The 13,788-nt window shown below is 41.4% G+C and overlaps 1 protein-coding gene across 5 annotated transcripts in view; it reads right to left on the bottom strand.

The window, feature by feature from the left end:
* Positions 1–13,788, bottom strand: part of tjp2a (tight junction protein 2a (zona occludens 2)) — a 41,142-nt gene that overhangs the window by 14,971 nt on the left and 12,383 nt on the right. For 3 of the 5 annotated variants that reach the window (XM_080510422.1, XM_080510423.1, XM_080510419.1), the window contains exon 3: positions 3,507–3,560. In XM_080510422.1, the coding sequence (XP_080366548.1) occupies positions 3,507–3,560 (54 nt within the window). Of the gene's footprint in view, positions 1–3,506; positions 3,561–4,257; positions 4,383–7,891; positions 7,960–13,788 lie in introns of those variants that run through there. The other 2 variants (XM_080510421.1, XM_080510420.1) reach the window with 2 other exon arrangements.

The raw sequence follows: 13,788 nt of genomic DNA, 5'->3' as shown, positions 1-13,788 counted from the left end.
GATACTGAGGGTTTTATGTTACATGTAGGGCTGCACAATACGTCAAATATTTATCATTATACACATTCATCAATGCTCTGAAAATTCAAAATAAGAGTTGAGGAACAAAAAACTCAATTAAAAAAAATGGACTGACAGAGAAAGAGCATTATTTATTTGTGAGAATAAATCACAAAAATCTCGATATATTCTATTCAGTAGTTTGTCATAAGACGTTGTTATAGTAATACTAAACCCGCATGAGTGCACGCTCTCCTGATGTGATGCAGCACACGTGAAGCCCGCTACACACTGTGATTACAACAAGTTCACAGCGAGCCACCCTGTACGACATGGATCTAATAACTGTGGGTGTGACATGAAGCCTGCCGTGTGCAGATTGCATGATGGAAACAAGCTCAATCACAGCCTGCGACGAAGAAGAATAAGGCGTAACCACGCGCCATCCAGTCAAGAAAAAGAAACTCGTGAAACCTGAACAGAGAACTCGCCCTTTATGCGTTTGGAGACAAATCCCCAACTAGTTTTTCTTTACATCCCACATAGTTGTTTTTTTTTATTTTAATGCATTTTGCCATTGCAGCTGCAAAGCATCAATTTGGCTTCGGGGCCAGTGGGGCACTTATCAATATGTCACTTCAATTGGTGAGTTCGTTCATGGAGGTCACAGCTGCATCTTCCTCCCAGTCAAATTTTCCATTTTATTACTAAATAGTTCAGCAAGACATATTTCTGAAAACATCTGAGGCAAGAAAGAAGCTGCGCAGTTGCTTATTCTGTTATATTGGGTTCCACTACCGCTAGTTTTGACTTTTTACCAAAGTCTCCCCGTGTCTCACTTTGCACAAAGTTGGCAGAATTCAACTTTATGCGAATGAGCTGCCGGCCGCTCCAGCATGCAACGCAATGCACCCAACACACATCGCGGTACGTTTCACATAGACAATCAATGGGGAGTGGGGAAAAAGGCGGAGCCTGTCGACTCGTACAATAATAATGTTGATAACAATTTCATAATGTTGATGTGTATTTCTGTCAACAGGTTTTTAAATACAGGTATTTTAAGTTCTGCAATTCAGGGTAAGTACTATTGTATATCATTTATACTTGCTTTTCTGGATAGTGTTTGTTTTTCCATCTACAATTCTTGCACTTCAATTTCACATATTTAATTCAAAATTGAATGCATTAATTTCTTTCCTAATGTTTGGATTTTTAATAAGAGGAGCTGAGTGGTTTTCTACAGCCTCATGTAAAATGACACAGTACACCAACAACAATATCCATACGTCTCAGAATCGGCATCAAATCATATTGATCGGAACTGGAAAGAACGTGGATTGGAGCGTCCCTGTGTGGGAAAGTGTCTGCATTAAAGAGGTCATATTAGAAATGACACTCCAGAGTGAAGAAAGTGTCATTTGTCTCCCTGGCTTGTTTCAACTATAAAAAAAAAAAAAAGTTTTCCACTGAGCGAATCAGAAATCAGGGGTTCAAATTTGTCATGTTTTGATAAAGAATAGTTGATTAAACGTGAACTTCTCAACTACATATTAACACTTGGTTGAACTAAAACTAAGATCTCCTGCTCTAGTTACTGATACACTATAATGCTATTATATACTGAGGTCATCATGCTGCACGCGGCCCCTGAAGTTAAACAAGTGCGACACGCTGGACTGGATTAATCACATGGGACTGAGAGGAAGTATCCAAACCAGCAGTTCCCCGAGTTGCAGCGTGAGGAATATGACCGGAGCTGCGAGACGCTAACAAACAGCAGTGGAGGGTGAAAAGTGAGACAGCTGCCGTGCGACACCGAGGTCACACACCTGCAGCGGAGGACCTTTCTGGACCTCGGCGCGGGACAATGAGCTCGTCATGGAGGTCATCTAAGATAAACCGCTCCGCTCACACAGCCGCACATGTGCTTCATGGCTACAAACCCCAGAAAGGAACCAACCGGTCTTTATGCTGGTGGCAAACATGGAAGCTGACAAAATCTATCTTGTAGTTTTTTTGGGTTTTTTTCCCCTTTAAATCATAAAACCTACTGGCTTATGTTTATTAGCCATTAGGCCTTTAATCCTTTACTGGGAACTTATTGAAATACTCGACCTTCAGGTCATACAGATGGATAAACACCTTTTTTACACTGTTCTGATCCTTTGAAGTTAGTAAAGAAAGCCATTCTATATGATTTAATTCAAATGATGTTTTACTTGCAAACATCAACCACATCAAGACTCACCAGATGAGAAATGTAGTTCAGTATCTCTGTGCACCTCATCAAACATTGCAGAGTGAAGCATTATTAAACATGTGTCTCGATTCTAAATCCTCCCGGGGTGGGCCCACACTAAAAACACTGATCAAACAATCCACGAAGGACTTCCTGATCTCAGCTGGAACTTTTTCTCCGAGTCGAGTACGAGGAGCTTAATGGATCACATGACTCATAGTTCAGACCAACTTTACCTTTCATTTCCATATCGGATCAATTTTCTAAACAAGAGGGAGGAAACAGACCGCCTGGGCATCTAGTTCAACCTTTACCTTGTCAATTATTTGACTATATTAATATTCACTGTTGATCTTTATCAGCTACAGGTACCGTCACTGCTCTGGTTTAAAGAAAAGATTACTTTTGCTACAAAAAGGAAAAAGTTAATTTACACAACAAATTGTAGAAAGTGGTTGAAGATTGGAATTTCAAACAATGCAATGTGACCCCTGTCATTCCTATTAAAAACACCCCACGACACTTGTTAAAACTTCACTATGCTTCTTAAGCTCATTTAAAGTTTTTCCTTCAAACTTCTCTTCTGATTTTTGGATTTCCTGAAAACTTTAACCAGAGTATTTTCTCTATATATGCTGCAATAATCTCAACACTCTTCTGATTTCTTAACTGTAAAAGGCTTTTGTGTTTTATCAAAGCAATAAATAGAGAAGTTGAAAACGTCAACAAATAACACATTCACCCTCAATTTCTTGCTTGTCTCACAATAGTAAATAGAGATGCACCAAAAGAAAAAAAAAGTGGCCGACACCGATATTCATATTGCTGGTATGGCCAATAACTGAGATACAAACATAGAAAAAAAAAAAAAACGTCTTGAATAATCTGCTTCTGTGGACCCTTCCAATATGTCAGTCCAAAACATCTTTTTTGTACAATTTACATTTATGAATGTCAACTGAGCCATTTCTAGACTATATTCATGTCTCAACTATTGCTTTCTGCATTTATTACACAGATAACCATTTCCATTTAAAATGACGGCCGGCATATTGTGTATCTCTAATTGTAAGTGTATAGAAGTTAGAGTCTGAGTGCATGCAGTCTACCTGCTGAGGTAATGAACAGCATAAATAGCTCTGAGAATGTAAATAACTTTCAGCACAGCTCTATGTGACCCACTGATGTAAATATTGTAAATGAGACGAGGCAGGACCTGCGTGTGTGTGTGTGTGTGTGTGTGTGTGTGTGCAGATGGACTCACCCTCTGCAGGGTCACAGTGTACTGCTCCCACACGGTCTCCTCCATGACCGGGTTCTGTGGAGAGAGAGAGAGAGAGAGAGAGAGAGAGAAGGAGAGAGAGAGAGAGAGAGAGAGAGAGAGAGAGAGAGAGATTACCGTGGGTGGTTTCATTTCACTGCACAGATTAATAATGTATTACGTGATGCAACGACAAAGCCAGTTCATTAGCCTCTGCTGTCGTTACACAACCAGGAGCTCCCCTCGGGAACAATGACGGGCCTCTGCTGGGGGCGACGACATGATGGAGACGCCTGAACGTCGGTCAGCTGACTGTCAAAACTGGAAGTGCTTCCTGTGAGCGAGCACCAAGACGCCATCAACAGGTGAAGATGCACGACAACCCAAACACAGACGACTCGGGGGTGGGGGGGGGGGGGGGGGGGGGGGGTTCAGCCGCGCTGCACTGGGATCAGCTATTCAGAATCATGAATCAAAGTCATGGTGCCAGAACAATCGATAGATAGAGAGTGTGAAGAGGAAGCGACTCAATCAAGAACATTCCAGAGCAGACTCGAGAACGCAGCAAGTATAAGTTGGTTTAAAACACATTTGCACCATTAAAAACTCCTTTCTTCCCCCGCAAACTACTTTGAAAAAGCCCGACTGATTTTCCATTTACTTGGTACCACTTTCTTCCCATTTTAAAAAACAAAAGTGGTCCCCGGTGAGGCTGGAGCGCCCCGGAACCCCGCCAAGCAGAAGGTCCACTCACGAGTCCCTGCAGGATGCGGATGGTCTTCACGGCGTGGGCCCATTTCCTGTGCAGGCTGAGGACGGTCTTCATGGCTTTTTGCTTTTTTTGGGGGGGTGGGCGTGTGTGAACTCTCCTCCCCCGTCTCTTCCTATCTGCGTCTCTCCCCGTTCACCGCCAGCGGTGCTCTGGCGGACTGATGTGCGCCACAGCCTCCTCCTCCTCCTCTTCCTCCTCCTCCTCCTCCTCCTCCTGCATGGCCACAGCTGCACAACCACCACCAGCAGCAGCTCTCTCCCCTGCATCTGCCCGCCCGCCCGCCCGCCTTTGACGTAAGAGGGATTCTGCTGGCCTACATTCAGCTCAAATCCCACCGTCTGCACAAAGTGTAAACATGCAGACGCGCCCACTCCCGCGCTGGCACGCGCCGGCGGAACGACCCGGCTGCACAAAACGAGTCGAAGCCAACGAGGGCCGAGGGTCTCCTCGGACCTCGGCTCACTTCTACTGGGCTCCCTCCTCCAATGAAAGTTTTTGCAGAGTGGAAGCATGACTCGGCACAATTGTAGTTTTACTTTTTTTTCTTTTTTCTGTCCGGTAACTGAAGTGGAAAGTGAAATCTGTGAGCGCCTGACATCTCCAGGCTCAGTAAAACGGGGGCAGCGCTGCCCATCGTAGTCCTACGAGGGGACCCCCCCCCCGCAGGACGGAGAGCAGCAAAACATGCTCCAGCGTCCCACACAGGAAATTAAAACGGTGCCTGTCATTTCGAGGAAGTTGACTGTGAATCTGCACAGACATTTTTAAAGTCAGTGAAATAAAAAAAAAAAAAGGAGTGCTGCAGGAGAAACGGCGTCGAGGGAGGAGACCGGGTTTAAATCAGAACCTCCGACCACGTCGTTCGCTCGCAGGTAGACCTGCTGGAGAAGTCCAATCCTCCCGAGTGGAGGTCCATTATGTAACGAAACAAAAAACACAACTGGACTAATGAGGAGCGAGGCCGACATGAATTACTGGGTGTTGCAGACGGAGTCCACTCCTTACAGAGGACGTCGGCCATAATGTGGCCAGACTGTAAACAAACCCCTCAAAACCAGAATCAAAGACGACTGGAACTTATTGACTTCATGTAAAAAAAAACAAAAAAAAAAACATACCACAAAAACAAAACAGGGTCATAATGTGGGAGGACTTATAAAACATGTTTTATATATATATATATGCAGTTGGAGCTCTCAGCTCAACTAAACTTTGATCATTCAGTCATAAGTGAAACACGACACACACACAACAATGTACTTAAAAAATATGAACACGTGAGCAACTATTAATGTGAGATCAAATGATTGATTTTGCTTTATGAATGAGAGAAAAATGGCAAATAACAAAAAAACAGGTCATTTCTAAAAGCCCATTAGTGTTTGTTTTTTAAATGTCTTCATCTCCATGCATTTTTATCTTCACATTAATATACGCTTTCATTTATTATGGTATTTATTTGAACATTCATCTTTTTGTATTTATTTCAATGTTCGATAAGAAAATCTTTCCTGGTCATCCGACCTGTGTTCACACCGTTTCAACAGCAAGTACGAAGCTGTTTTAGGAAACAGAATCACCTTAAATTCCACTTAAATGCTGTATGTGGAGCTGAAAGTGCTCCTGGGATTATTGTGGAGGGATTCTAGTTTAGAATAGTTTGTAAAAATGCAGGAAGGAGACTAAACATTGGCACTAACTCTTGTGACAAACATCATGCATCGTCTTTGCGCTTAAAAAAAAAAAAAAAAACACAATTTACTACGACTGTGGCGCGCATGCAGCAGTGGCAGCGTTTTCCACATTTCTGTTCCCACGGAGCATTTTCAACAAGTTCCACCTTAGGAGCTGTTTTCAACAAGTTGCATTTCCAGTGGCAATGAGCACCATTGTCTTGAAATTGGCCCCCAAAAACAGAAAGTTTTCCATTTTTCACTTGATAAGGTTGGAGCGTCAACGCAGCGGACGGAAGCGTTTACATCCACAGAGCCTCTAAAAAGACCTCCCAAGTGTAGAACACACCAGGCAGGCACAATCAATAAATCTGTTAATCAATATGAAACATGAAACAGAAAAAAAATTTAAATAAACAAACTAAAATGTGATTGACAGGAGTGGGAGACCCGACACCAAGACTACCTGTTGTAAAGCGCTACTGTTCTATGCTGTAAAGTTCAAACAACACTTTTAAAAGTCAGGTGAAAACATTCATATGAACAAAAAGTACACATACATTCTTCAGCAAACCATTAGAAAAAAAGATTACAAAACGGGTGGCGACGGGACCCAAGTCAGAGGCAAAAAACTAGAACAAACTGTGAACCAGGAAATAAATCCCAAAGCACAAACACAGTAATCTGATGAACTTATGTTCTTTTATCTTTTGTAATCTTGTTATCGTGTTCCTCCCATATTGTACTACCCCAGTGAGGACTAGTCCTTTTAATATGACACAATCCAATGTCGTTACAATACCATTTACCTGTTCAGCTCTTTATGAAACCTCCCGATTTTAAGAAAACGACCGGCTAAAACAGCCTTTATGTTCAAAACTCCACAAGATTGGAATTATTTTCCCAGAATTTGTTTGAGAAATGTCTGTCTTCTTATTTTGGGTTGGACTGTTAGACACCTTGAAAATCAGATCACACTAAAACAGAGGTTTTATCTGACTACAAGCTTTTACTCAATTTTGAAAACTAACTTCCACCATTTGCAAAGTAATCAAACAATCAAGGACAATTACCAACAACATGGATAATTTGCCACACAGCACTTCCTAATGTCCAACACTGTTCAATACAATATTAATTTATGTATTCAGTGATATAAGAATAATCCCTGGTATAATTCCAATCATAACCAACGTTTTTAATGTTTACTATAATTATGGTTCCTATTGTTTTGCCACATCCAATTGCTGTGGAGACAATCAACATTTCCCTATTGGGGGAGGAATAAATCATTATCTTATCTATGGTCATACTTCACATTTTTGCATCAACTTCAAAGGTTAATGTTGTCTATTCAAGTCTTTTTAAAGATAAATATTAGTTTATTGTGGGTCTATTGTACAGATGCTGGGATATACCTTGTGCAAGTCTGCCCCCTGCTGGTGACAACTCTACATTACAGCATTGCACAATAACGCCACATTAAAAATCCAAAGAAAAGCAGTAGAAATACCAGATTTGTTGGTTTTGTTGCTTTTAACAACAGGATTTATAAACGTTTTACTCTTTTCCTCAAGAAAAAGGTTTTTCTTTCAGATCCGAAAAGTTCAGATCAGAAACCAAACGTGTTTGAGCCTAAAGCGCAAACTACGTTTGATCAGCGTGATAACTTAAGAAAGTAATTAAGCATCGTTCATATATTCGATAAGATGTTTAAACTACATTTCGGGTCACATCTAATAACTTCAGGGGTGTTTTTCCCACTGAGAAAACAGTTTTCGTGTCCGGCAGCAGGTGCAACAGGCTTTATCCGGGGAATCAGGGATACTCCCAAAGTTTACCGCTTCTCCTCAAAAAACACACAGAAATACTTTAAGCACGCCACTTCAAGTCTTCTTGGCGCATTCGCTGACAGATCGAACGGAGATATTTGAAACACTCACGGTGAAATAGTGACTCGTGTGTCTGCTCAGAGAGAGCAGCCCCCCTCCGTTCACTGGCATCACGCACTTTGAACCGTCCCGACCACCGCGCAGGATTCAGACCCAAATTAAACCACTTCCACCGGGTCTGTAGTCTCTCGGGTGACGAGACGAGGGCTTTCCAAAGTCTAAAAGCTGCTGATATAAGGTGCGGTTCACTCTGGAGCTCCCACTCGCCTCACGGTAAACATTAAAATCAAACATCCAGGCCAAAAATTAGCGCCCAGCACTCCTAGCTTGGATCGGGTTATACCAAACAGAGCCTCGGGGGGGATTTAAATTTAACAAGCACTCTAAAACAGACAAGAGTAACTTAAAATGATGTAAAAAAAACCGTGGTAATATTGCATTTGAACACATTTTATAGTGCTCTTCGTACTAACAAGCCGTTATCAACACTGTAGATGGAGAGGTACGAGATGTTTGCGCCCAAGTTCCCTGAAGTGGATGCGTCCAAAATTCCCATTGATTTTGGATAGATAGCGTGCTGTGAAGCTCCCAGACAGACAACAACAAAAACACACAACTGAAGGTACAGGCAACATTAAAGAAGCATGCGAGTTTTATCTGAAGTTCCGATTGCATTGTAACTGACTAAATTGGACAGACAGACCGACCACAAAAAAGGCCAATACAAACACAAATATGGGCTCAAATATTCATGATCAGAAAAGATAGACTGTTTATACAGCAAACGTCATCTGAAGCCTTCAATAAATATTTCTATACACACACACACACATAGAGAGAGAGAATACTTTTGAACTTCTGAAATATCAGATACAGAACTGTACATGTTCAAAATAAAGACAACGTATGGCGTACATTAAAACGGTGCGCGTGGTGGAGCTGTGGTTAATCCACTCACTTCACAGTGAGAAGGTCATGGGTTCAAACACCCGCTGTGTGCACATTGGGTTCCTCCCACAGTCCAAAAACATGCAAATGGGTGTGAATTGGCGACCCTAAATTGCCCGGGTGATATTATTTGTAATAAAATCACATTACAATGAAAATCAGTCAACAACACTTTGTGTTTAGTTTTGAAGAGGAATCAATACAAAGACCTGAACGTGACACACACACACACACACACACACACACACACACACACACACACACACACACACACACACACACACACACACACACACACACACACACACACACACACACACACACACACACACACACACACACACACACACACACACACACACACACACTGGAGCCTTAATGAGGTTACACACTGATCAGAGCTGATAAAACCTGGCTTGTTTATGTTTCAACTCATCGCAAAAGTGTTGTAGACTTCAGACAGGGGATTTTTCTTTTGTGGAGCTGACAAGAATCTCCACACCAGACTAGAAAAAACAATTGATAATGACCAGGGCTTTATGCTTTTTAATATACAAAAGGGTTTACGCTGCTGCCATGGAGCTGGAAGAGGAGTGTATGATTTAATACAACGGACAAAACAAAATACACACACACAAAAAAAGTCATAGAGATCCTACATATGAGCAGCTGAGCGAAAAGGTCAAAATGAACATGCAAATCTCTTTGTGTGCGATTCACTGTCCAATCAGGCCGGCCCTCCTCTGGTATTTTATCAAATCACAGATAAGAGCACCAGCTGACCCTGAAAATGTCCAAATCCCTCACAGCACATGATCTTCTACTCCCTTTGATATTCTCAATTTTAACAAATGATACACAGTTCCCACACAACACAACAGACGAGCAAAAAAAAAAAAAAAATTCCTCAGTAACTGTGCTTAATGAATGACATAATGGAATTCCAGCTAACATTAAGGACAGTCCAGTCAAAAAAAAAAAAAAAGTGCACTGAAATATGGTGAAAAGGCCTTAAAATAGGACATTCTAATGCAAAACGGCTTCAATGGCCTGGATAATTTGTGAGAGCAAGTCATTAAAACAATGAAGCTTTCAGGATGCGACATTTCTCTGTGGTTAATCATCATCCTGGATGCAGGAGAATGGGGGAGGGAAGTCTCTACGGCGCAGTTGTACGAGGGGGGGAAAAAAAATAAAGAGACAAACAAGAAAGGTGAGAAAGACGAAGGAAGTGTGGCCCTGACGCACACAGTGAGTCAGAACTTTGCATCTTGGAATCATCAGCACGTCGGAGGAGAAGCTGCCCCGTCAGCAGCACACTAACTATTTTTGGATAAAACAAAAACAAAGAAACAAAAAAAACCCACTGCACTCATTCTCAGCATCCACTGATGGGATTAGGGAGGAGTTTCATAACAGACACATTCATCAAATTTTTATCAACGGAGAAACACAGAACCAACCCAGTTGCGTTCAAGGAATCAAACCAAGCTGCATCTTGTAACAATTCAACAAACTGTGGCCGAGTTCTTTATCAAGAAATGTTCTCGTATTGATTTCTAATCTTGTTTTAGTCACCTCTGGAAAAGAAATTGATTTAAAAGCTGATAAAGAATGAAAATTGACCTTTTTTTTTTTTTTTTTTAAATGTGGATTCTAACTGAGTAAAAGTTCGGACACCCGACCCACTAATAGCGAGAGTTTCCCTCCATGGCTGAAGAAATCAGAATCAGATCACTTTTTTTATCCCTGTGGGATAAATAGCACCACACAGAGTGAATTGATTAGTCACAGAATTCAATGTGTTTAGTAAAGTTAAAACAGAAATATTAATTCAACTAAAAGTTAATTAAGAAATATCAACTTAACATACGTTACACAAAGTTAAGCTCAGCAGTGATGGAGTAGCAGAGCAGAATGAGATCAACAAGCAACACGACACACACTATTTACAAGGAGGAGTTCCAGAGTCTTATTGCCACAGGAATGAAGGATCTCCTGCGACGCTTTGTTGTGCACTTTGGTGGAATGAAGCCGTCGCTGCAGGAGCTTCTGCTGCTGACCAACACTTCATGGAGGAGGTAACCAAGTCTTGCGAGGATATTTTAGGGATGTGGAGAGTTTTAGCATTTTGCGTTCTGGGTGAACTTCCTCGAAGAGCCAGACTTGGCCAAGTTAGCAGTGGTTTGAATGCCCCCCCCTATTTTCTGGACAGTGGAATGGATGAGTTCTAATTAATTTGAGATCTTTTGAAATAATTTAGCGGACTCATAAAAATCGCTACAATCTCCTGTCTGATGACCTCAGGCAGCTCTTTGGATGTCACCATGGTAACCACGCTCCATTCAACAGTCAGGAGCAACTCGGAGCCCAATTCTGAGTTTTAAATCAGCCAAGCTTCCTCCATTAATCACATTTTTCGGTATTGTTAAAATTGCCACCGAATGTACATTGGATACAAATATATTAAAAAAGGAAAAACTCAAGTCTTTTGTAGGTTGACTATATGACTATATGTCATTAGAAAAATAGAAAACAAATATCGCGACTACGTACGGACAAACCACTAAGTTGGATTGCTATGACGGGTGACCGTCAACAATAAACCTACCAAGACCCAGGAGAATATGGACACGGAGTCACGTCACTCGTGTCCGTTATTGTCCACCTAATCACACATGTGCAGGGTAACTATTCATTTTAGATGCGCTGCAGCAACGTTTCAGAAAAGTTTGGTTTTCACCCGTTTCATGGAGTCGGAGCATTTTCAAAACGTTCCACCTTGAGAGCTGTTTATTATAAAAGTTACATTTTCAGTGGCACTGAGCCCCATTGTGATGTAAACAAACACCCAAAATGCTACAAATGTATCTTGTTTTCAATGTTGTTATGTGAACAGGGCCTTAGTTTGCTACTTTAGTAATGTGTGACATCACTGAATCAATTTTTAGACTTCTACCAAATCTAATCTGTACGTGGTCTAAAAAACATTTTCCACATTTGTTCTATTTTTTTTATGTTGAAGTGCAATTCCTGCCTGGCCAGTTTTGACTGAAAGAGATCATTTCCAGCATGATTCATAGGAGGTTTCGCATTATGTTGCCGTGAAAGTTAAGTCAGCCACTGTAAAGTTCAACGTGAGGTCAATTTATAAATTCATGTGCTCTTCAGAGGGCACCGGAGTAAACACAATTCATGGTGACAGTTAAAAAAATAGATGTAGATGCAGTGGGAACAGAAAGTATTCAGATGTCCTTAAGTGTTTCAGTATATTGGAGCCATTTCCTGAAATTATTGAAGCTCATTTTTTTCCCGCTCTGCCATTCCTCCTTGTCGATACTTTAAAGTTCTGTCAGGTTGGATGGTGAACATTGGTGGACACTCGTTTTCAAATCTCACCAGAGATTGTTCCTGAATGACCCAGCAAGATCCCCGGCTCAAAACCAGTCACAGAGTTGATCCGAAGCCAGTCGTTTGTTATTTTAGCCGTGTGCTCCGGGTTCATCTTGTTGGAAGGTGAACCTTCAACTCGGTCTGAGGTTCAGAGCACTACGGAAAAGGTTTTCATCCAGGATATCTCCATCTATCAGTCCTGTCCTTCTGGCTGAAAAACACCCACCACAGCATGATGCTGCCGCCCCCATGCTTCACTCTTGGGATTGTATTAGGTAGGTGAAGGGCTGTGGCTGGTCTTTCTCCACACATACCTGTTGAAATCGAGGACAAAAAGTTCGATCTTGGACCAGAGAATCTTATTTGTCATAGTCTGGGAGTCCTTCCTGTGTTTGTTTTGGCAAACCCATGGGCCAAGACCTAGAACCACGTCAAGGATGATCGGAAGAAATAGACACCACTCGTGTTGAACGCAAGAGTGTCACAGCAAAGCTTCGGAATACTTATGGCCATGCCATATTTCTGCGTTTCGTTTTTAATAAATCTATTCTGTCAAATGGGATGTTCATTGAGGAAGAAAATTGACAAATGAATTTAGCAACTGGCTGCAATATAAGAGTGAATAAGTTATAGGGGGATCTGAATACCTTCTGGACACACTGTAAATGTGGATATTACATTTGTGATTGATTTGAATGGATGCAAGTGTAACTGATGCAGAGTTGATGGATTTGAAACTTTCCAAAAGAAAACTTTCCTGATAGTAAATCAGGTAAATTATATATCAAACTTGAATGTCAAAATGTTTCCCAATAATGAAAACACACATATACATAATTGAGATACTTCATAAAATAACCAATTACATGTTATAAAAGAAAATGAATACGAAACATGATCACAAGGTCAAACAAGGTCCCACTCTCACACTCGCACTGATGTCGAGAGAGCTGCCATGTATGTTCTACTCAGATGAACCTGAATGTTTGAGAACACTTTGCACAAAGAGGAAAATGGAGATGTGGAATAAATGAACACCTCTTGGATAGGAAGATGAACTGCCGCAATACCTTAGCTACAAAGAGCAATTATTCAGTTGCTTCTGCAGTACCTCAAAAATCACAGCGTCACACTGAGGATCAGCAAACTGATGCTGGGAAAACTGATATGCTCAAGTAGAACTTCAGCTCATTATGTATCTGCAAGAATTCACTGCCGCGTCTAATTCAGAGTCGACTTCCTTCTTTCAGAAGAGCTCACATGGTGCACCGACTGGCTGTAATTTAACACAAGCCTCTCCGTCTATCAGCTGCAGCTCGGTTCACTGTCTGGAAGACCACCAGAGGAAAATATGAGACAAACTGGATCATGAGCTCCACACAAAAACAACGAAGGTCGCGTTTACGCGACAATGTTTCAAGTGAAAACGCACTGTTCCACATTTTTGTTTCACGATATGTTGTGAACAACAACGATGGCACGTTTGTATTAAGCGGCTAAAGTTATCATTAAAGCAACCAGGTGTTAACAACCTGTGAAAGTTGTTTCCAGTAAGCTGAATACTTAACCATTTACCTGTGGGAATTCTTGTCCTCAAAACCATCAAC

The sequence above is a fragment of the Blennius ocellaris genome (genome assembly GCF_963422515.1).
Source record: "Blennius ocellaris genome assembly, chromosome: 15".
Classification (NCBI taxonomy): domain Eukaryota; kingdom Metazoa; phylum Chordata; class Actinopteri; order Blenniiformes; family Blenniidae; genus Blennius; species Blennius ocellaris.
The sequence above is the reverse complement of the archived record's forward strand: the minus strand, read 5'-3'. Positions and strand labels throughout refer to the sequence as shown.